At 36.2% G+C, this 23,286-nt stretch overlaps 1 protein-coding gene across 2 annotated transcripts in view; it reads left to right on the forward strand.

Annotated features, from left to right (window-relative positions):
• MTA3 (metastasis associated 1 family member 3) overlaps positions 1 to 23,286 on the forward strand; it is a 132,423-nt gene that overhangs the window by 54,129 nt on the left and 55,008 nt on the right. For both annotated transcript variants that reach the window (XM_066178379.1, XM_066178380.1), the window contains exons 8-10: positions 8,904 to 9,003; positions 13,907 to 14,095; positions 19,290 to 19,364. In XM_066178379.1, coding sequence (XP_066034476.1) covers positions 8,904 to 9,003; positions 13,907 to 14,095; positions 19,290 to 19,364 — 364 coding nt within the window. The remainder of the gene's footprint in view (positions 1 to 8,903; positions 9,004 to 13,906; positions 14,096 to 19,289; positions 19,365 to 23,286) is intronic.

Consider the following 23,286-nt stretch of genomic DNA (forward strand, 5'->3'; position numbering starts at 1 on the left):
AATTACCATGATTATGCAGATTCATGAAGACATGAAAGTGCTTTGAATTAATAAATGCCTTTAGAAATTATTTCTCTACTTAAAAAAAATCCTTCAAAAATTTGTAGGTTTCTTACTGAAAGACGATTCTACATTCATAGGATACAGCAGGTTTTGCCTTTCATACTTACAAAGGCATTGTTTTAATGATAACGGAGTTCGCGTATGGATTTTATCCTGAATAAATCCATCTCCTGTATTTTTGGTAACCTTGCAGAGTGTAATCTCATATCTTCTTAGGCAAATAATCCTTTTACATGGTTTCTAGTTTTTGTTTCTTTTTTTTTCTTTCTCCCTTTTGAAAAAAACATTTCAGGAAAGAAAAAAGAAAAAAAGTTGCTCTATATTTTCCAGGTTTTGTGTATGGTGATATGGGATGCTAATTTACTCATTTACAGTTCAGGTGCTGATCCATTTGGTTTTTTTTTTCCCCTTACTCTCCCACTTGGAATACTGCATCCTTTCTATAAAGTACTAAAACGTTTTGTTTTGTTTTGTTTTGTTTTGTTTTTTTTAAATATGCTCTTGTTGAATTTTCAAACAAGACTGAGGGGTTTAGGTGTTAACAGGTATTCAGAAAGTCACAGGGTTTGGTAGATGTTCCACAGAAACCAGGAATCCGAACTACTTTTTCACCAGCAGTAAAATACCTGGAGATGAACGACCAGATTATAATGGTGTGCCCTAAAGAGACATCTGCATGAAGAGACTCTGAATTTTGGAAGAGTTCATTCATTGCTTTAAAATTCCTCTACTCACTATTTCTCAGCCACTCTGGGGAGCTGAAGTAGTATTCTGTGGAGCCAAAGATGTTCCCAGAGGAGTGTAGCAGCAAGTAGCCTGCTGGGAAGTAATAGAGAATAGTTAAATACATACAGAAGAATATACTTCTCTCCTCCTGTTATTTAAGACATCCTTTGCAATGCTGTGCCCTGACCAAGACTGCATTTTTTAAAAAAAGTTGATTCATTTCTTTAAAGATGGTTTCTGTTATAGTGGATCATGGCTGATTAATTGTAACTATCCAAGGTATTGTGGTACTTCAGATGGCCATCTGTAATCAGGTATTGCTCAGGTGCAGCTTTGTGGATGTTCTTGCACAGAACTCCATTTATCTTTGGAAGGTGCTTTTCAACTGACAAAATTGGCTTCCAGGCTCCTATGTACTTGGTTTCACAGAATGCACTAAGTGGCTTCTGAGACAGATTTTTATGAATTTCTGGAAAAATAATTCTGTGATGATTTGGTGGCAGCATTCAATTCAGTGTGTTGTGTGGTTACAGGATTTATACTGGCCCATTATACAGGACCGTTAAAAGCTGCTTGAGTAACAGTGGAGAGCTGGTATTATGATGTGGAGAGCAGTGCCTACAGACAGCTCTGCTGCAGCCTAGCTGTGGTTCACTAGGCAATGGCTGTGCCTGCTGGATTTCCAGTTGAAATGGTCTTTTCTCTGGTTATGTTTAATTCTGCAAATTTGAAAATATGACAAGAAGAATGTTTTTCTTAAATACCTTCCCAGATGTGTGATTTTTATTAAGTATGTGTATGCTATTGTGTTTGACATTTTAAAAGCATTTTCAAATAATCCTTTTCAGATGCTGTGTTGAAGGAATTGAGTATTCTCTTTTTTTCTGCAGTCTGTTCAGGTTGAAAGAAGAGTTGCTTTTGTCCTTAAATGCTTTAGCTTTTTCAATCACACAGGCATCTTTGTTGTTTCTTAAGAAGATGTTTAAATACTCTTTTTATTTGTGTTGCCCATTTACAAGTATATTTATATTTTTACCTTGGACACGTAGCTTTCCCAGTCTTACAAGTTTTTTTTACTGTTTCAGGAACAAGAGGCCTTTTTCTTAGGTTTTCCTGGTCAGCCTGGGCCTCTCACTAAGCCCTACTATTCAACAATTTCCTGGGTAGAAAGGTAGAATATTCCTATCCTGTTCAGAAATTAGAGGTAACAGTGCCAAAAAAAAAAAAAAAAAAAAAAGAAATTTGGAAAGAAGTGGAAGGATCCATAAACTTGGCCTCCCCAAGCAGTTTTGCCTGATACATAAATCTTGAAAGTACCTTATTGCTGCTACTGAAGCATAATTTGGGTTAGGACTCTTGCTTGAGCTAGCAAAAACATCTGTTAGGAGAAGCTTGAGGCCTCAGACTAATGTATTCTGGGTTTGAATTGTCTTTTGGGTAACGTTTGTGCTGTAACAATGAAAAGTCCAACAGCATTTTCTACTACATTCAAATCGGATACAACTGCATCAGCCAGTTTTCCTTCTGTCCTGTACATTGGCCACGTTTCTTCTGTGCCTACCAGCTTCAAAGGACAGGAATTTGAGTAGCTGCAACAGCCATTGAGGTCTGTCCACATTAGCAAATAGTTCAGTATAGTAGAAATGGATTTGTAGAATTGAAACGTTTGGTGCTGAGGGTCTACTGTCCACGCTGCACATTTTGAGCAGATTTATTTTTAGTCATAACTCTAATCAGGTCCTGTGAACTAAATATCTATGAGTGTGTGGAACTACTTCCAACAGAAACTCAGTCAGTATACTGTGAGATACTTCTTGTTGGTTAAAATGCAGTAGATAAAAATGCTGGGGGGAGCATTCCTAATTTGAACTGATTTAGATACACCCTGTTTCCTCCAGTCATCAGTCTCTTATAGTTTCTAATATAGAAGGAGTACTTCATTTCATTGCCAGATCTTACATTCTTTTCTAATTATGTCCCAAGTGGCACAGTGTTAGGAAATAAAAGCATTCCTATTGTCTGTATAACATAATAGCCCTGTCTTTTTTGGGGGGTTTTCAGAGTCAAAAATTAACGTGCCCAGTCTCAAATGCAATAGGAAGTGTGGGCTCTGGTCTGGACAGATGCTGAGAACTGAAGAAATGACCCTTTTAAGAATTTTTTTAAATTTTTCATTCTATCTGCTAATTTGGTCTACAATTCATTGCATGATACATTTTTGGTACATTCTAGCTCCATTTATGTGCTTTATGATTCAGTGAAACCATTAGGAATGTAGTTCTTTTATTCTGCTTCATCTAACTACATTACCAACACAGTCTTCTGGAAGGAATATATTTCTAAATGAAGCTATTTTACAGACATCTGTGGTCCCAGCTTATTTCCAACTAAACCAGAGTTTTGAAATCTAATTAAAATAGCCTTGAAGCATTACATCTTTACCTTAAAATTTTGTACTTTGATTTCTATGACATTAAAATGGCATTACCTCTATCTGACATATTTCTCTTCATTTGAATGCCTGCTTTTTTTTTTTTTGATGTAAAATCATAGAAGAATGGAAAATTACTTGTTAGTCATGTTAAATTAGAGCTTGATCCTTCCTGTGTCGTTCCCACTTTTCCATTTGCTCTAGGACAGTGATTATTAATTTTCTGTTGGTTACTATGTTATAAGTGCTCACAGTATGTTGGTGTATTTGGAGATGTTCTGTGATTGTTACATTAATTTATCTTATAGTGGGGCAGGGAACACAATGCAGCTTCATCTGGCAAGGTGTCTTTCATTATACAAAAGAAAATAATGCACTCATTAACTGAGATCCATGAATAAAAACCTTTAGGTGTGATCAAAAAGTAATGCTCTGTTCTTGTGAAATAATTAATTGTAGTCTGTGGCAGTAGACCAGATTCCCAAAGCTCATAAATGAAAATAAATACATAAAAGACATCGGTTTGCAGTCTTCAGTATTACAATGCTTCTGGATTCTCTGGAGGTGCTGAGAAGTAAAAGAAATTGAAGTTCATTAAAGAGATAATTAAATTTAATGGCAGAATTGCAACATAAAATTATGCAGCAAAAATGGTGAAAACTCTTGATGCCAATGCTGTGCTCACAAAACTGGATGTTTGCTAGCAAGGTGAATTACAGCAGGCAGATGCTTTGGCAGTAAAAAGGAAAAATATGTTCACATCAAGTTTACCAGGCATATCAAAAATTCTGTTTCTGCCTGTCTGTCATACCTGGCTAGTATATCTTTATTCCTTTGTGCATTTTGTATTACTGTACTTCTTGACCCAAATTAAGTTTAAAAAAACTAATTCAGACTTGAAGTTGAATTACTTTTTTAAGTGAACTGTGATCTACTGCAGTATAAAGAATAAATTTCTGTAGCAGAGTTTTCATGGACCTGCTTTTAGGGGGCTCTACATCTCCTTCTCTGTGACTGCGAAATTGCAGGATGGCATACACATGATGCCTTAAATAACATCCTGTGAATTAAACTACTTTTATCTATTGGATTCTATTTCTGTTGAATAAGAAAGATTTCACATATGTTTCATTTCTATTCATATAGCAATGAAAGTGAAGGTTGCTTATAGCATACATTTGTATATCATGCCACTCTAACTTTGAGAGTCTTTCAGCAAAAGAACAGTGGCAGGTGACTTTTCATGTTTATCATCTCATCTCCTTTTGTGCTGTAAATTCTTGAAGTGATAATAATGAAGCATAGCACTGTACTGGAAGTTGATTAGAAATGCAAAAAAAAAAATCTTTTGTAACAGTATGATTTTACTTTGAATATATTCTGCAGGTCAGATTTTGCAAAACTGAGTAGTAAAAATCTTGTATTTTCAGTTTTAAATTAGTGTTTTGTTGCTAGTACGTCTTCACTGAAGATTTTTGTTTCTTCTTTCCAATATTTTAAGTATCACGATATTTTCTTCAAGTGCAATCAGGTATTAATTTGCTGGGTTTTAAGTTCAGAGCAGTCTAAGAGGTCAACTTTTAGGACTGTTTCCAATTCAGTGTAAAGAGGAACATTGGAATAAAGAGAAAGAAAACAAAAGGTTTCCTTTTCTAATATGAAGAAAACCACCAAAAATTGCTTTACTGTTTTCCTCAAAATATTTTCTCAGAGGTGAGGCATAGGTCTCACTCATCAGTTTGCAAGTATCTGTGGAGAATTCGGAATTTGCAGATTCAGGTATGCATGTGGTTCACTTCCAACAGCTTTGTCCAGAGTATACCCACTACTTGTGTGGTATCACTGAAAAAAGCAGTGTAAAGAAGAAGTGAACAGTTTTAAAATAAACATCCTCAGATTGAGAAGGATGTATGTCTCAGCTGGACTTTCAAGAAACAAGGTAGAAGAAAATTGAGAGTTACTTGCCTGCATCCAGAACTTTCTGGATCTGATTTGCTGCTGGACTGCTGTTGCTACTGGGACAAGCTGAGGCTATTTTTATCCTGAAGTACAATTGCAGTGGTTCCAGATTTTCTTTGGTAAATAACAGCCCTTTTCAGAACTAATTACTGACAAGCCACCAAATCTTTGGAAACTTGTTGGGACAGTCTCTTGGGTTTGCTGCTTCTTTATTTCTTTGGCTACCATTAATATTAATCTTACACAAAAATTTGAACTGTTATTTCCTTTAATGTCTTAGACTTGAGCTATAAGAAATTTGAAGCAATGTATTTTCTGTGTTCAAAATCTAATCTGAAATTTTGCCTAAATGTAGGGTACACAGGCATAGCAACTGCAGCGATCTCTCACATTTTTTGGACCTAGGCCTTTTTGAGTTTTGCTGCATTTGTGGATTTAATCAATAATCTTGGATCCTGGCACTGAACTGTATCCATTTGTTTTGTTTTTATGCTTGTCAGCTGCAATCTGTTATAAATCCTTGAGAGAACCTTCTTGGTTCTGCTTTTTAAGATAATTAAACCAAGGAAAACCTAATTAAGGTAACGCTGGGTCATTTGGTCTAACTCTTAAAGCTCTTAGAGCTGCTTGCTGATGCAGGCTGTGCAGAGAGGGATCCCCCTGCTGATAATGCCAATTGTTTGTCTTGTCCATCTCCCTGCTACCTGTGTAATTCACTGTCTGTGTGACTTCTGGCTTTAGCTTATTTTGGAAAATGTGGAGAGCGTTGGTTTCTGTTTGAAGTCTTAGTATTTTAATTACATGTTGAATAATTCATAAGTAGCTTGCTGAGCACAGTGTTTTTGGATTGTCAGTTTATTATTGTTATAATTGAATTAAATATCATTTCAGTTAACTATTTGCAATTATTCTTTGAATTCTATGAGCTTAACAATATTGAGACATGAACATTGAAAGTTTGTTAAGAAAAATAAGTGGTTAGGGTGTGACTGTTTAGCTTGTGTTGGTTTAATACTGAGTTATTTTGGGTAGGTAAAGACAATACTGTGTCTTCTGGAAATGACATGGGTTAGTTATTTTGTTCCTTTTCTAAAAAAGATTCTTTAATGGTGGAATTAGAAAAAAGTCATGCAAGGAAAATGACAAAGGTAGTTTTTGACCTTTCCATCGAGGTGTGCCTCATATCTGCATTTTTAATTGAAAAACATAAAAAATAATCTATTTTAGTGATTTCTAAAATTAATATTGAATTTGGATCTGAGTTGCATATCTAGATTATACAAAACACTGTATATCACTATTTAGTTTTGAACCTAGTTACTATTTAACAGCCAAATGCTCTAGAATTTCTACAGTTATTTGGAAATTCAGTGTTTTTCACAAGTTTCTATAGAAAGGAGAACTGTAAGTTAGTTTGATTTCAAGAGAGCCACGGATATACACACCTCACACCTCCAGACCCTCCAGTTTGTGTCCTGTACCATCCCCACCCCACCTGTCCCCACTGACACCCCAAATAGTACACTGCCTGCATTTTATTATGTATTATTTATTTGTTTTGTTCTTATTGTTATTATCATATTTCTTCCATTATGTCTGATGCTCTTTTATTCTAATCTTTTATTCTATTGTTTTTATTATTTTCTTTTGTCTTTATGTGTTTTATTTATTATCAATTTGTTTTGCACTCATGTACTCCAAATTGCCACACAGCATTCTTCTGATGGTTGCAGTCTTCCTCTACTCAGTACGGCCCTGGATGCAATGTCCACTGGTGCATCAGCTCTTACCTCTCTATCACTTATTCAGAAGAAGCCTAGCTTTATATTGGCTCTTAATTTTGACTTTGTATTCTGAGCAACAAAATACTCTTGGGCTCTGAAGTCAGCCTCCAAAGTTTGATCTGCCAGAGACTGATTGTGAGAATGTTCTTTGCAGTGTTCATAGCATATTCAGACTTTAGTTTAGAAATGTGGTCCAAAGGAAATCATTTTAATTATGCAAAAGAAAGATAAGAAGCTAGCAGGTAGCAGCAGAAGAGAAATGCAGTCATGCCACATTCACTGGTTTGAGCAGTAGGGACAGAAGGATCACAGGAAAGACTGCTTAGCTACAACACTTCTCAATGCCAACATGCTGGAAGGGGTCGACAGATATCAGGAAATGTGTTCATAACAGAGCCTTATTCTTGGGAGTGATTTATGGACAAATACTATTTTATATACTGCCAAGCTTTAAGAAAAAAAAAAAGAAAATAGAATATGTGTGTGTATTCTCATCTCATATTTGCCATCCCCACAAAGAGAGAGCAAAGGTTGTAGAAAAACATTTGAATATTACTTATTTATTCCACAGCCTTTAGATATCTAAAGCAGTTAATACCAGGGGTCTGAATCACTGCTGTTGAATCTTAACTTGTAAGAAGACTGTGGCAGCAAGTACTGAAACATGCATTCAGTAATAAATTTTTTGAGATTCAAGATAAAGCTGCGGTAGCACACTTTACTATCAGTTTCTCCATGTTCATTTATAACTTCAGTGAGTTTAAGTCTTGGTGCCCATTATTTTACTGTTGAATATCAGATTTATAGGATACATTGCTGTATTGCTGTATCCTATAAATCTGTCAGTGACATTCACCATTGGTATAATTCTGCAGTTGTAAGTTGTATGGGGTGTAATTGCTGAGTGAGGCTTCAGTCCCTAAGTCAGAGGATTGCACTGTGTTCCATCTAAGTGGGTCTTTGAATTTAGAAGGGCTTATGTCATAACTGCAACAAATGGGTTTTTTCTGATGGCAGCGTGACACAATGCACCTCAAGGTCATTATACAACTCCAAGTACTGAAGAAACTTCTGATCTGTTTATTAATAATAATCTTTCGTGTTAACAAGCATCTTTGCTCATTTCCTGTATGATATGCTGGGCCCAGTCAAATTCTCTATGCAACTTTTCCTTCACTGTGCATGATGCATAGATATACTTCCATGAAATGCTTACTGCTCTCCAAGAAATTTTTACAGTTTAGAACAGTCTAAGTATAATAGGTGCCATGTACAATTCATCAACAAAAGTGGAAAAGCAAGTAAAATTTTGGAAAAAATACGTCAATTTCAATAATGGAATGCTTAAATTAAGTAGGTTGAGAGATCCATTTATTTCATTATTGCTTAAAACCTGTGACAACACCAGGATTTTGGGGGTACCTTAGTCTAAGCTAATGTGCTTTTTTTGGCTCACTAATGGAAGTTGTGGACACGTGCTATTGAAGTGAATAAAATGTTTCTAATTTCCTCCTGGGGACATGGTGAACCTCCTTTTAAATTAGAATTATAATTTTTAAGCACTATTATATCATTGTAATTTTAGAAATAATAGTCCTGATTGTAAATCCCAAACTGTGGAGAACCTTTGAAGTCATAATTAATTTAAAAATCCATACATTAAGAGGTTGGTACATGAGAATTCTCTGAGTATCTTTTATTTCTGGGCTGCTGTTCTTATATGTGTCATTACTTTTGGGGGCAGAAGGTCAGAGTTTTTGCTGCAGTGTTTAGTGATTTGTCTTTATCAAGTTGTTCTTTGTTAGCAAAGATCTGAAATCTTAGCAGTAACACTATGTGACTTCCATGTGTAAAAGGACACTTTTATGGCATGACACAGTCCCATAGAAGAGATGACATCTTTCTGTGTATTTACTGCTGCTCCTGTTCCTCTGTTGCAGCGCGGTTGGCACGTTTGCTCGAGCCTTGGACTGCAGCAGTTCTGTCAGGCAACCCAGTTTACACATGAGCGCAGCTGCTGCTTCCCGAGACATCACACTGGTAGGTGGCTTCTCAAACATCCTACAACTTCTGTATCCATGAATTCAACACTGTCTGGTCCTCCAAAGGCCCTACTTTTTGCCTGTTGTCCTTTAGATACCTGCGTGCAAGGAGTGTGTGTGTGTGTGTGTGTGTGTGTGTGTGTGTGTGTGTGTGTGTGTATGTTAGAAAATCCTGTTTGTTTTCTGTAAGCTTATAAGTGCTGCCCTTGTAGTCACACTGTACAACACTTGGCTTTAGTTGTGGATCACCCACAGCAGAATGGATAATACACATTGTATAAAGATTCATTCAGGGCAGTGTCATTAAAGTATGTGGTAATAAAGCTGATTGAAAATTGTGTGGATAATACTTTGTACTTACTGGATGTATATGTCATCATATTTTCTAAAGGATAAGTAATCTGACTTTGTAAGCATATTTTTAAAAAACCATTTTAATTAGCATATTTCTACTATGTTTCCTTAGTATGCTGTTCACTGTTAATGTAAGCACCTGCATCCTTTAGAGAAAGGGAAAGATATATTGATTACAGGTTTAATCATACCAGCTGAGAAGGTGTGCTACAGTAAAGCCTGGAACACTATGTGAGACCAGAAGTGTTACCGTTTCAGAGAATCAAGTTTGATTGAGATTTCTAAAGACATCAACTGTTTTTTTGTTATTTTAGGTATTTTTGTACCTAAACACTATCACATAATTAAGGCTAAAGACGACCTGCTATTTATCAGAGACTGGAGTATTAGAATTAGAGGAAACTCAATAAAACTAACAAATTAGTTTAAAATAGTTAAGGCACTGCCTTATAAAGGGAATAGAGAGCCCCTAGAATTCAGTTGCCCAAAATTTTGTGGGAATGGGCAGTACCAGCAGGTTAAAAAAAGGTTAGAAAACTTATATAGCCATATAGGCCATAAATTTGTACTGAGGAGAATAGGGAAAGGTGTACCTTCTAAATGTCCTCATTCTGAAGCTTTGTAGATGCTGGTCAATTAAATGCGAATTGACCTCAGACTGTGATTAGACTTACCTGCATATTTTAGCTAATATTCCTTGGTGCTACTGTAAGAGACACAATGCTAGTTAGATAGGTGATTGGTCAGATTCGGTGGGACAATTCTTGTATTCCAGATAAAAGAATTTTTTTATTATGATGACAAAACAATTTATTACCTTTTGCAGTGTACTCAAAGGCTATTGAACAGGAAATTGATTTAGTCTGGACTGTGATAATATTGTAAAGGCAGGGGCAAAATGTAATGTTTTCAGTAATACTCAAAATGAATTTTCTGTTTCACAGTTGCTAATATGACTTTTACAAACACAATTCAATTCATATTAAATACTTTCTTTTGTTCATCAAAATTCTACTTGAACATTTTTCATTTTATTAAGATTTTGTTGGATTAAGAATTTCTAATAAAATTCACATATTGCATATCCCTTCTTTATTTGCCTTCTGTATTCAGTGATTAATAGCGTGGATTTATCCTTATGGCAATTTCTCATTTGAAAGTACATGTGCAATGCTGCTAATAAAGGGATATTTTGTTTGAGTGCCATGTTAATGTTTCTCCATTGCAAATGATCCATTAAGTTCCATTACACTTAATGAAAGGCAAATCTTATAATGAGGCATCAGAGGAGCCACCCTAGGCTTAATTATTGTGTCTGTCTCTTCTCATTTTCCTACCCCCTCAGCTTTTTAAAACCCTACTTTTTTGCTTTTTGGCAACGTACTTCCTTCTAAGTTAAGAAAAGACATATTTGTCATTATAGTAGTTACTTTTTCAGACATTTCCATGTTAATTGGGAGCATATTTTCAGCAGCAGTTAAAGTTAGTAGAGACGTTTGCAGAACTTGTGGTGTATCTCATTTATACTTTGGATATAGGTGCATAACACTAAGAAAATGATACCATCTATCTTCTTAATGAAAGGCAGATAACCCTTGCACCTGAGGTGTTATTAATGGGATTTCTGTGCACCACACCCGTGGCTTTCCAGTATTCCTAATTAAGTTTTAATCCTAATTAGTTTTAATCAGAGATAACTGTAAACAGACTGATATTAAAAAAAATCCAAAAAACAAAAAAACCCCAACCAACCAAAAACCCAAAAAAACCCCAAACAAACAAGCCTAGATTATGAACACAGATGAATTCAGGGTTCATGTATACATTTCTTGCAGATGTATAACAACTGAGAGGCTGCTTTCAGGCTCCTTTATTTTGAAAACATAGGGGGAAGGTAATGAGACAAAATAGGAAACCCCCTGCTTTTAGAAAACCCCACTAAAGACAAGAAACTATGTGTGTTTACCTTCATAGATAATAATGAATGTGCTTCTCTTACAGTGGTAAAGACTTGTGGACAAGCAACTAAAACTTGCATTTCTGGCCTTCTCAAAGGCAGTGTTTTATTTTATAATGAAAATTGATCTCTAGGAAAAGAAAGAGACTGGGAAGACCTGTTTCAGATTCTTAAATATTTCATAGTGCATATACTGACCATGAGAGCCATTTAAAGCAAAGCAGGCTGATGGCATGACTTGCTTCTTGTGGTGGGTTTGTTCAGAAGAGCTTGTGTGACCTTACTGTAGGGACCTAAATCTGATATTGGATGTCTCTTCAAAATGAAAAGTATGAGCAGTCTTTTCCTTTGCATTTTGAGTGGTGTCTTTTTAATGATTTTTATTAGACTTCCATATATGTGGCTCCTAAGGTAAACAGACTTAAAATCTGATTAGTGAATCCACACTCAGTTTACAGTTTGAGTGCTTTGTTGGAGGCAGCTCAGTCTGGAATTGCAGCTGGTTTGGGAGCTGTGTTGTGTGGCTGGTTGCAGGATGCCCTCTCATGCCCTTTCTTCCAGCTCCATGCAGCCCTTCCTTAGCTTGTGGTGGAAAGTTCCTTCTTCTGACTGCTTATATTTGGACTTGAAGTTGCCTCTTGCCTGCGTGGCTAACACGCTTCCTCTGATGGGCCCCGTTGTCCGTGCTGGACAGCATGCTCTGGGCAAGAGCTCTTAAGGAAGGGTGGCTCTTTCTCTGTCCTTCAGGCTCCTGTTTGGGAGAGGCAATGCCAGGTCTCCCAGCCTCCTGCTCCTTAGGATAAAGCAGATAAAAAGATAATCCAAGGTACTTCCCCTCAGCCTCTATGAAATTCTTCAAGCTTCTTTTCCTTTTGCTACCACAATTTGCACTGCAGTGTGGAAATTTGATGCTGACAAACCTGTAAAAGGCAGAGTTGTTATCAAAGAACTTGTCAGTGATCTTCTGTCACAGGACAGCTCAGCGAACACATCACTTATGAGTTCAATATGAGTCTTTTCTTTAGTAGTATCAACAAATTTTTATGGAGTCAAATGTTTATTATAGATGAAAAATGATCATAAAGCAAGAGCAAGATTCCAATTTATTCACTTCTCTTGCCATTTTTATGAAAGTTGGTATCAGTAAATAGATCTGGATTCAGCAGCTGCTTGGAAGATGCTCTGTATGTACTGCTTTTCTATGAGGGCTGCAATTTAAACAAAGATTGAAACCTCAGGACTACATCTACTGTGAGGGTTCAATCTTTAAAACTGGTTTACTCAGTGCCTGAATGGTAAACAATAAACCAGTGATTTCAGTGTACATTGTCTAATATGAAGCCATTGGGTTTTAGACATTATGTTACATACTGTCATATTAGAATACTTGCCTTTAACAATGGCTTTTTTCCAGGCTGGTGAATTTGACTGAACCATAAGTAAAATGATATATTGCAGGATAACAATGACGTTGCTTCTTGCAGACAAAATAGTTTCAGAATCTGGTGCTTGATAGCACTCAAAGACTTACAGTAAACACTGAAGAAAGACAATAGTCATTAATAGAAGATGGCGAAAGATCAGAAAAATTCATTATTTGCAGTATATTTGTATGCTGAAGCTCAGCTGCAATCGCTGACACATAATGCAGGAGCTGTTTCTTCCTTGCAAGGTTTTCTCATAGCTGGGTTTGCGGCCTTGTGAGAGTTTGCACGCTACACTTGGAGCTCAGCACTGTGGTGGGACATATTGGAAGGAGACTGATACAGGGTCACAATCATTATCACTCTTATCACTGTGATACCTCCTTCAGCACAGCCAGTTGGATTGTGCTGATGGGGTCTTTTGGGACACTGATTCAGAAATGCTTCTTGTGTGCTGCTCATTTTCCCGATGGGTGGAATTGTTTACTTTTCATATTCCCCAGCGTTGGTTAGCAATGGGAGTGTTCAGTGTTACCTACAGTGGGAAGATTGTTCTAATTTGTTTGTTTTCTGTTTTTCCCTTTTGTAACAGAAAGGGAATCAACCAAAGAAACCTTATTTACTGGTCTGCGACAACAGTGTTTAGCAAGGGACAAAAAATCTTGCTGCTCTTTCAGTATGATGATAACGAAAACAATAAATGTCTTCCTTTGCCAGCAATGAGAATATTGAGCTCATAGTTGTCTGTGCAGCTGTTTAGTTACTATTTAGAGCTTCTGTTAATTGAAAATGGCCTCACAGTCAATAAATGCCACTGTCTTTATTGGGTTTCTTGGAACCAATTTCTATCAACAAGAGATTCTCTGGAAATGTTTGCTAGTAATTTGCAGAAACTAATAAACTAATGTCATTTATGCCATGCCATTTATGCCATGCCAATCGTGGTAAACATTTTATCAAGGTATTTCCTTTCCCAGGTAAAGTAATAAACGATTTTTTTTCCTCAGATTCTGAAGCAGAAAACTATGGTATCAAGATAGATTCTAAATTTAGCATTAATTGAGGCTCCTTGCTTGGTTTATAGAGAATCATATCTAGAATTTGCATAACTGAGACGGACTACTGTCTATTTAAACACATATTTACTCTCTCCTTGTCCCTGCCAGTTTCACGCAATGGACACACTGCATAAACACAACTATGATCTGAGCAGTGCCATCAGTGTTCTGGTGCCTCTGGGAGGGCCTGTCTTGTGTAGAGATGAAATGGAAGAGTGGTCAGCATCAGAAGCTAGTCTATTTGAAGAGGCCTTGGAAAAGTATGGCAAGGACTTCAATGATATTCGACAAGACTTTGTAAGTATAAAAGCAGTGCCCTTTCCTGTAGCTGTGTTTTGCCATGGTTGAGCATAGCTGCTTTCTGTAGATTTGGAAGGTTTAGTTAGGGGACAAATCTGTGTAGCTCATACGTGTGATTAACATATCTCTACATTTTATCTGGCTGAAAGTCAATATGTTTTCTTGTTCAGTGCTATTGTTTGGAAAGATGATGACAGAAGATAATCTGTTTAGTGGTTTAATAGCTGGTAGGATGTCTCATGCTGAGACATTCCAAAAAGGATTTTTACAAGGATCTTACAAGCATCTGAAAAAGGTCCAGGAACTTTGCAGAGTGTTTCCACAATTTCCAATGAAATTCATTAACAGCCACATGGCTGATTCCCCTGGGTGTTTTTGGAAAGCTGGGGCTTCCTACTATGGTTAGCAGAGAGAAATTTGTATTCAGATAGTACATTTTGAAATGTACTACAGGGAGTTGTTTTGACATATTAGATGTTTTGGCAGTTCTGAAAAGTAAAAGAAATGTTTTCCAATATGTTCTAACTACAGTAATTTTGGTGCTGATGTATCAGACTATAGGGCAGTAAACCTTTAATTTGCTGATTCTAATGCAGAGTAATGAAATTAAATGGATTCTAACACTGATTGCTGGGATTGCAAGTAATTTGCTGCAATTTTTTTCCACATTTTATGGGGACCCTTTTTCTTTCAAGGAAAGATATTTTCTCTGTTGTACCATGTTCAAGCTGGGTTCCATGAAAAAGTTAAGATTTGAAACAAAGGAATTCCATTATTTAAGACTGAAGTCGATTGAAACATTTTTACATTAATCTCATTCTGCTTGACTCTTAGAGCTCAGATTTTTTCATTTTCTTTACAGAAGTTTATTAATAATCTTTGTGAGGGGACGAAAAAAAAAGGTACTGTATGGTAAATGTAGAAGTCCTTCCAAGACAGAGTGCAGGACAGTGGGAGGAGGCTTGGCAATGAGCTGAGCTGTCTTTCCTTCATTTTCACAAATTTGAAATGGAACAGGTAATTGAATGAAGGTGGGAAGGGAAGGCTATTGTTTTTCTAAAGAACTGACATTTTAACAGTTATATTATATCTCCATGCTTAATTTTGAGATTCTTAAGGGAGAAAATGTTCACTGCATTCATGACATAAGGTTGAAAGTTGCATCATGGCTGAAACAGCCTTTTAAGTTCAAGAAAATATTACTGAAAAAGAGTATTTATAGATATTTTCAAACAGAAATCTTAATGTAAACTACATTCCATATTTTTTCTTATACAGACAAATGGTTCTAATTTGTAATTGTACAATAGTTCAGGAGCTATGTCTTCTAGTTAAATGGTTCCAAATATATAATATTTGACTTTTGAAAATGCCTTATACATAACATGTTTTATTGGCTATTTTACAAGTTGTGTCCTCACACAATTTTTGAGCAACCATGCAGAAGGCTTTTCCTGGTATTTATGCAGTATTTTTATTTTCTGTATAATTTCTGTTATGCCTACTACTAATTAAGGTGATGCAGTGTAGTAATGTGTCACAAGAATTGCTTCTGCATTTGTAATATTCAAGTGCTAGGTGTTTAAATGACTTCACTAGAAGCTCTTTATGATGTTCAAATTTTGTCTTGGATACCCTGATAAAATTTTGTCCTGATACTCTCTCTGCGTCTTTCACTAAATCTTCCTTCCCCAAATGCAGCTATTTTCCCGTCTCCTCCCAAAGCAGGTGATACACGCAGATCTGGTGATAGCGTTGCATAGCCTACTGAGGGCACCTTAACCATGAGTCAGAGTGCAGCACAAATGGATGTGGGGCACTAATTAATTATAGCTTCATTTAGTTAGAACAGGGATATTATCTATTCTTAGTCGTTTTTTTTTAAAAAAAACCTTTGGAAAAGCGTCATTTTAAAAACATCCTTAGAAGAACATCCATTTTATATCTCAATTTATGTGGTACTAAGAACAGTGCAGAGTCTTTATTTAATTCTGTGTAATTTGAAATCTTTCAATTATGTTAGCCATTATGTAGTCTTGGGATATCTTAATTTCTCTAGTGTAAAATTTATGTGTTCTCACTTCCTGTATAACATTCTAAAAGGGCAGGGATTTGAAAACACACATTTGCTTTTTAAGTAATCATCGAAAATAGCCCTTCGAGATTTAGATCATGGATATGTGAAAAGTTTCTGCAAAGTGAGGTAGGTATAAATATGCAGCACGTAACCAGTGATTTTCCATGATACTACTTCTATTTGTTATCATCCCTCTCTGCAGGGGTGAGCCATTGATAAGTTTACTTACTGATAAGTATCTAAGTACTCTTAGATGTGTTTTAAGAGCAAGGGTAAAGAAGATAATGAACTGATAGTTCATGAAGTATGTGTGAACTTGTCCGGGCCTCCATGTAGGATCTCATGATAAAATTCAAGTCTGCAGTGCCTGAGATTAAACTCCAACCTCAGCAGTCACGCAGTGGTGCCACAGGACAGGCAAGAAAGTCACGTTGCATGGCAGCTTTAAAGGGGTTGGTAGCAGTCTCCTGAAGCAGAAGGGTGATGTACTACCTGCCTGAGTCATCACATCCCAGAGGAATTGCCTCTTCTGAGTCGGCCCAGATTTGCAAGGCACAGCAGCTGCAATTGCAGCCCTTACATGGCAGTTCTGTAAAGGGCAGATTCATTTACTTTTCCAGCCGTTACTGTGAATTGCCACTGTTTGATGTTCAATGTGCAGCTCAAGTGTTAAGCTACAAACACTAAATATTATTAAACAAGACTGTTATAAATTAAATGGTGTAAAGGTATTCACTTTTTTTATAGATAGGAGATGCTCATTTGTAATCAAGTTACCATCTAGCTTTTGAATAATAATTTTCATCAACTGTTGACTCATTGACTCTTGTAGGAGAGGTTCTCCTATCTTTAAGACTCTGTATGAATCCTAATCAAGCTAAACCTTATAGGCTAATTCAATTTCCTTGATGTGCTTGAATTATTTCACATCCCAGAGTAGTAGAATGGAAAAAGAATGGATATTTTATGTTCTCCAAACATAACTATTTTCCTAACAGTAAGACAAAGATGTTGTACTTGTTAATTCTTAATTTTTCATTATCAACAATTTTCACAAATTTATTACATCACAGATATGGTAGGAAAGACCTTGGTAATCAAGAATAGGAACTGTTTCTAGAAAGCAGGAGCAACTGTTTTCCAGCTTTAGAAAATTGTGAAAACATGCCTTAAAATTACCATGTTCATTTTAGGATGCTTTATAATCCTAAATTTTTCTTGCTGATCTGGTTTGATTGGTCTATTTTTAACCCGGAGAAACTAAAGAAACTTAAAATTCCCCCCTCTCTGTTTTTGTAGAGTTGATAGCTTTTGCTAATTTTCTCCTGCCAAAATGTTATACAGGTGAGCATATTTACTTCTTTCAAGAACAGAATTTGGTAATGACAATATATTATTCTGTGGCTGTTCACAGCTTCACTGGCAGTTCAGAGCATTAAGTGCATAGGTAAATGGAATACAAGTTATCCATACTCAGTCTGTCAAACAACTTTTCCAAGTTTTGAATCTAAGTGTGAAAGGTTTACAGTTATTTGGTCCAAGATCTTAATTACCTTCTTTTAATTGTAGATGCCTACTGAGTGAATGAGCATACTGGTGTCTCAGCCATAGTTAAAACTGATTAAAGTATTTTCTAGAGGAATGGCAAATTGCTACTTATTAGTAGCATGAACATGCTAATAAAGATTCAGGAAGGAAAATAAATATGGATATGGTAAAATGTACTAATTGACAATGGCAGGTGGTTGGGGTAACAGCATTTCACCTGGATGCCAGGAAGAATGTGGACCTGGAGATCTAAAATAGTTTCATCTGTCACCTCACAGCAGGCACGTCTTCTTGTCACTGGCCTTTTTGAGAGAAGATTTTTCTCACGGCATAATTTACCTGAGAAAGCAAATGGATTTTAGGAACCTGAATTGTGTTACTACATATTCAGCATATACATCTCATACCCTGCTACTTTTGGATCAAATGTAAATGTTCAGGGATTCACACACTGTGGTACACTTCTGACTCTGAACCTGAATCAAGCAGCTTGGAAAAGTAGTGAACTCCTGCATGCAGAGAGAGGATGTTTGACAAGGTGTTCCTCTGGTATTTTAGGAATTTAACTAAAGGTGCAGGAAACTATTCTTTTGGTTTGAGACCTGCAGAAAGCTGCCTAGTGGGGTCAGTAAGGTTGGAAAGATCCCTTTCCACACCTGTATTTTCTGGAACCTCCTAAACATCATCCTTGTTTCTAGAAAGCAAATAATATTTGCAAACATAACACACAGATTAGTAACATTGTCAAGTTATGAAGAAAAATTACATGAATTTTGGATGAGACATCCTAATTTAAATTACAGAAAGACCTTGTGGAGTTAAATAGATTATTTGGTGATAATTAAAAATGATTGCCTAATTTTCTCCCCTACACTTAGGTTAACATATTTTTATTTTACTGATGAACGTAGGCACCCAAAATAATTGCCATTATCAGAGGTGCCTTGTTTGTACAGAGATTTTTGTGAAATATTTATTGTCACTATCACTCTTGTTGCTCAGGGTAACATTTGTCCCTCGCATCCTTTTGTTTCTTGATAATAGCTGAGAGCATGTGGGAGTTTTTGCAAAACTAGTGGTAGTGTATGAGCAGCTGAGTTGTTATGGGACATGAAAAATCTGTGAACTAAATATGGTATCCTTTGTATTTTTTAAAAGTAAAATTACCATGAGACTCAAGCACAGTCTTGTCAAGATGATTTCTTTTAGTCCTAATGTTGTTCTCCATCTGACACACTTCATAATAGAAATATTACCTACTGTGTTTCCTGATGGAAATCTGCATTCTCTTTTGATCATTTTGTTTAACTATATGGCTTAAACAGAATAAATTACATTTAGATTTGGATGTGTGATACTGTAATTCTGCATATATGTTAACTATAAGGAAAGGTTGTGTATTATTAATTGCAGTATGTGTTTGTTTGCATATGGATTCTAATGCAGTTATTTAACACATTCAGGTTTTAGTATTTGACTCAACTATTCTTGATTTTAACGTGTTTAACACAATGTGGACATTGCAATTTCTTGGAACCACTTTAATTTGTATCAAATGTTTTTCAGCTCCCTTGGAAGTCACTGACTAGCATCATTGAGTATTACTACATGTGGAAAACCACTGACAGATATGTGCAGCAGGTAATTTAATGACAATTTTAGAATGAACCAGTCTGAGACCTTCTTTAAAAAAAATGGTCTTGTTAAAGCATAAAAAACTGTTTGTGTTCTTGAAAAGATATACAATAGGAGGCTTAAGGTATAGGGGTATAGACCAGTGGTTCTGTGCTGTTAAAGGCTGAATTGTCAAGTCCTCTGATGCCTCCTGTACATCCCATAGCTGTGAAGAGCTTTTTAACCTATTTCTATTGAATGCTGGTTTAAAGCAATGGGATTCCTGGATCCTCCTTCAGTAGGGGATCAGATGGAAAGAGGCTGCAAAGCTCTGCCATGGGACTGAAGAAAGCAGAAAATTGCATTGTGTTAAAGTGGCTGCTGGTTTTATGAACCTTTTATTGGTACTTCTGGACTAAGCATTACTTTGACATTACCAACATTTCAAAATTGAGACCATTCTGCACACAGTGGATGTGTTCATCCTTCCGACGGGATGTTCAACTGTTTGGGTTGCTCTGGAGCAAAAACATGTTAAGATTATATTGAGTACCAATACTGGGATATTTTTAGCAGCTTTAGGCAAAATGTCAGTGTTAATTCTTTTCATATACTGTACTCTTTATATATTTACTCCTTGGTTTAGACATAAAATACTTTAAAAGACTCCATTTTAATTTCTGATTTAATGTTTAAGCTTATAGCTCTTTTATTTGCTGCATAATTAATGGTGATGTTATGGACAGTGTTTTGAAAATAATTTTTATGCTGTAGTAACTACAGCTATGCTGTTAGATGGATCTTTGGACTTATTTCAGATTAAATGTATCAGACGGATGATTACTTCAGGTTGTTCTGGTTTATTTGAAATTGTTTCTGCATCATCTTGTTAGGACGTGGAAAGTAAGAGAAATGGTAGAGTCTTGGAGTATCACTAGGACATTTTAGTTCTATGGGTAATACAAGTGGAATATAATACGTTCCATATAAAGGCATGTTTTTCTAGGTTTGTCATCATTCATTTCACTTTTGACTCCTTTTTTTTGCTGTTAATTTTTATCCTGGTTAACATTTCTGTAATCCTTCCTAAGAAGGGATCAGAACTTCATCATGCCCTTGTTTAGTTTCTTGTGGAATGGTAGAAATTAATACAGTTCAGTAAAAACAATATCTGTAGGGCTTTTTCTTTTTCCAAAAAGAACAAGTAATGATAATTGAATGTAGTTCAGGGAGAAAATGTATTCAGTAATAAAGTGGCAATTTTAGAGTCATTCTTCTCTAAATCTCATGCTTGAGGGACAGGGGGACTGGTGGGATTGGGAGGACGAAAAAGGTCATTGCACATACTTGAATCTTAAAATACAATCTTTGAGTTCTAGATTGGTGTGATTTAATATGAAAAATTGCTTTTAATTATCTTTATTTCTTTGTGTGAATTGGATGTGTTGTGTCAGGTATAAGAAAGGTTTCTTTATCTTAATTGTTACTAAATGGTATTCTTGCTAAGTTATGAATGTGGTGATTTAATGGCAGTGGAGGTACTGCTACCACCTTGCTTTGAGAACATCTTCCTTTCAAGTCAAAGCAGAGGGAAGATGTGTTAAAGTCTTCTGAATTTGTCTAGCAAAACCAATTCAGCCTTGGGTAATCATTCCTGGTGATAGGGCACTTCTCATGACCACTACATTATTTATAGTCTTTGAGGAAGGCCAGGTTTTGATTGATTGATTCTACTGAATGAGAACTTATTTGTGGCGTTCTCCTTGAAAGTCCAATTCAATGGGAAAATACTTTATTGAGACTTCGTAAGAGGAAAAGAGTGAACATATTAAATGGCAGCTAAATTGCTCTACTGCAACAATATATTACATTTGCCTCTCATTTATTTATTTCCACTGTTGAAAACAGTACTAATTTAGGGAAGTGGTAATTTTTTGGGATATTTGTAAGTTGAAATTCATAATAAAAGCTCTTAAAACCCACAAACATTATTTTCAATGCTAATTCATTAAAAGCAGTAGACCCCAGGTGAAAAACTGGATTAGTGTAGTTTGACCACCCCTGCAATGCAGTCTGTAAGATCTGTGTGAAATACTCTTTAAGATATAAATATTTTTCCAGGTAAAGCATCAGCTCTCTTTGTTACGTTGCTCCAGTAATTTATTGCATTGCTCCAGGGATTTGTTACAAAATGGTGCTTTGTTTCTTGTCTAAATATTTTCAGTTTCAACTTCCAGCTTTTACCAGTTCTGTCTCTAGATTTCAACAGACAGAGGTTTCATCTCAGATACTGCAACTGTTGGTAGTTTTCTTTCAGCATCCTTTCCTCTCTCTTTGTACTTAGAAGTTGATATGTCAGTGAGAATTCAAGCTGTGATGATATGTTCTGTTGCTTTCATGGACCAATATTAGCCATAGTTTTAATGTATAAAAATATAGCTTATACTGAAATGGCATTGCATGATTTTTTTTTTTAGAAGGCAGTATATCATTCACTTTAGTAAATAAAGGAGAAAAGCAATTGTTAAATTGCATTCCCTACAACCCTCATGCCAGTACTAAAAGTATGCTAAAATTTAATTAACGTGATATATTCACTTCTGGTTGACACTGCCATCAGGGCTTAATACAGCTTCCTACACATGCCTTTACATCCTGACAGTGCTTTAGGGCTACTTTGCTCCTTTCTTGCCCCTTATTGTATTTTCTCTTTTAATCATGGTAGGTGTGCAGTGAGATTTACTCATTGTTTTTGTAGAATGGAGTCAGTTTTCTAGGAAGCTCTGAGGAATCTGTGGTAACCCACTGCCTGAGGGTGCTTGTCGGCAGTACCTGAGAGGTAATCCTGTGCCTTGGGCTTAGGCCAGCTACACAGAACAATTTCTGACAGCAAAATTATATTGCTTAGGCGATCAAAAAGTATTTATGTTGAGCAGTATCATCTATTTCCATATGCTTTCCCATACAGTGATTCTCAGTGACAGATGCAGCACTGACCCCAAAACTCAAGGGGGTGTAGAAATAGCACATTCCCCAATGTCATGTTCTTCTTTCAGGCTGAAAACAAATTCTATTTTGTTTGGTATAATATGGGAGCGAACGAGAGACAGTTGTGGAAAACCTGTGTCCTGCTGTTGGGCAGAGGGAATTCACCATTGAGAGCTCCTCTGCTGGGGCTGTGAAATGTTCTCAGATTAAAAACTACCAGTTTATGAGACTTGGAGCATGGTGCTGCTGCTGTTCTTTCTCCTTGCTCTTGTGAAAACTGACCCAAGCAGGCAGAGCAGACTGTGTTTGCATTTTTCTGTGGGCCCACTGAAGGTAGAGATGGGTTGCCAAGCCCGGCACTGGGGAAAGATTGCAACTGTACCAGCAGTGTCAATGGGATTCACTTCCGTAGCTCCAAACAACTGGGTGTCTGTGAACAGCAAAAAGCTGTAAGGAAAAAAGAAAACCAAACCTGTTTTGGAGATAAATGGGAAACAGTTCTCATATTACATAGGAATTAATTAATGGTGGTATGGACTGATTAGAAGTCTATTTGTTACACATTACTCCTTAAAGACGCAGTTTTTATAAGTGAGAGTGTAATAAGTGGACAATGCAGAGGCAACTTAATGAAAAGGGAAAGAACAGCAGTTTACACCAGGAGGTTTAGTCAGACTGCTGGGCCAGTAAAGCTGAATAACCCTGCTACTCACCTCGTGGCTCAGGCAAAGGACTCTCGAAGCAGAGTCATCTAAAGATAGTTTTGTCAAAGTGGGAAATATTTTCCTGGATTATAAGCCTTGCAAAAGTTGGATATCAAAAAATAGGAGTACAGCAGAGAGGAGAAGTGGCTATTGTAGGTGAAATGAACGACCAAACTTTAATCACCTGATAAAGACAGGTAGAACTGATTTATTATTGCTGGATATAAATGTGTCCCCTCCATTTTTTTTTTATCCTC

This window comes from Chamaea fasciata, unplaced genomic scaffold (assembly GCF_029207755.1).
Source record: "Chamaea fasciata isolate MVZ Bird 193981 ecotype frontalis unplaced genomic scaffold, bChaFas1.0.hap1 SCAF_3, whole genome shotgun sequence".
Taxonomy (NCBI): Eukaryota; Metazoa; Chordata; class Aves; order Passeriformes; family Sylviidae; genus Chamaea; species Chamaea fasciata.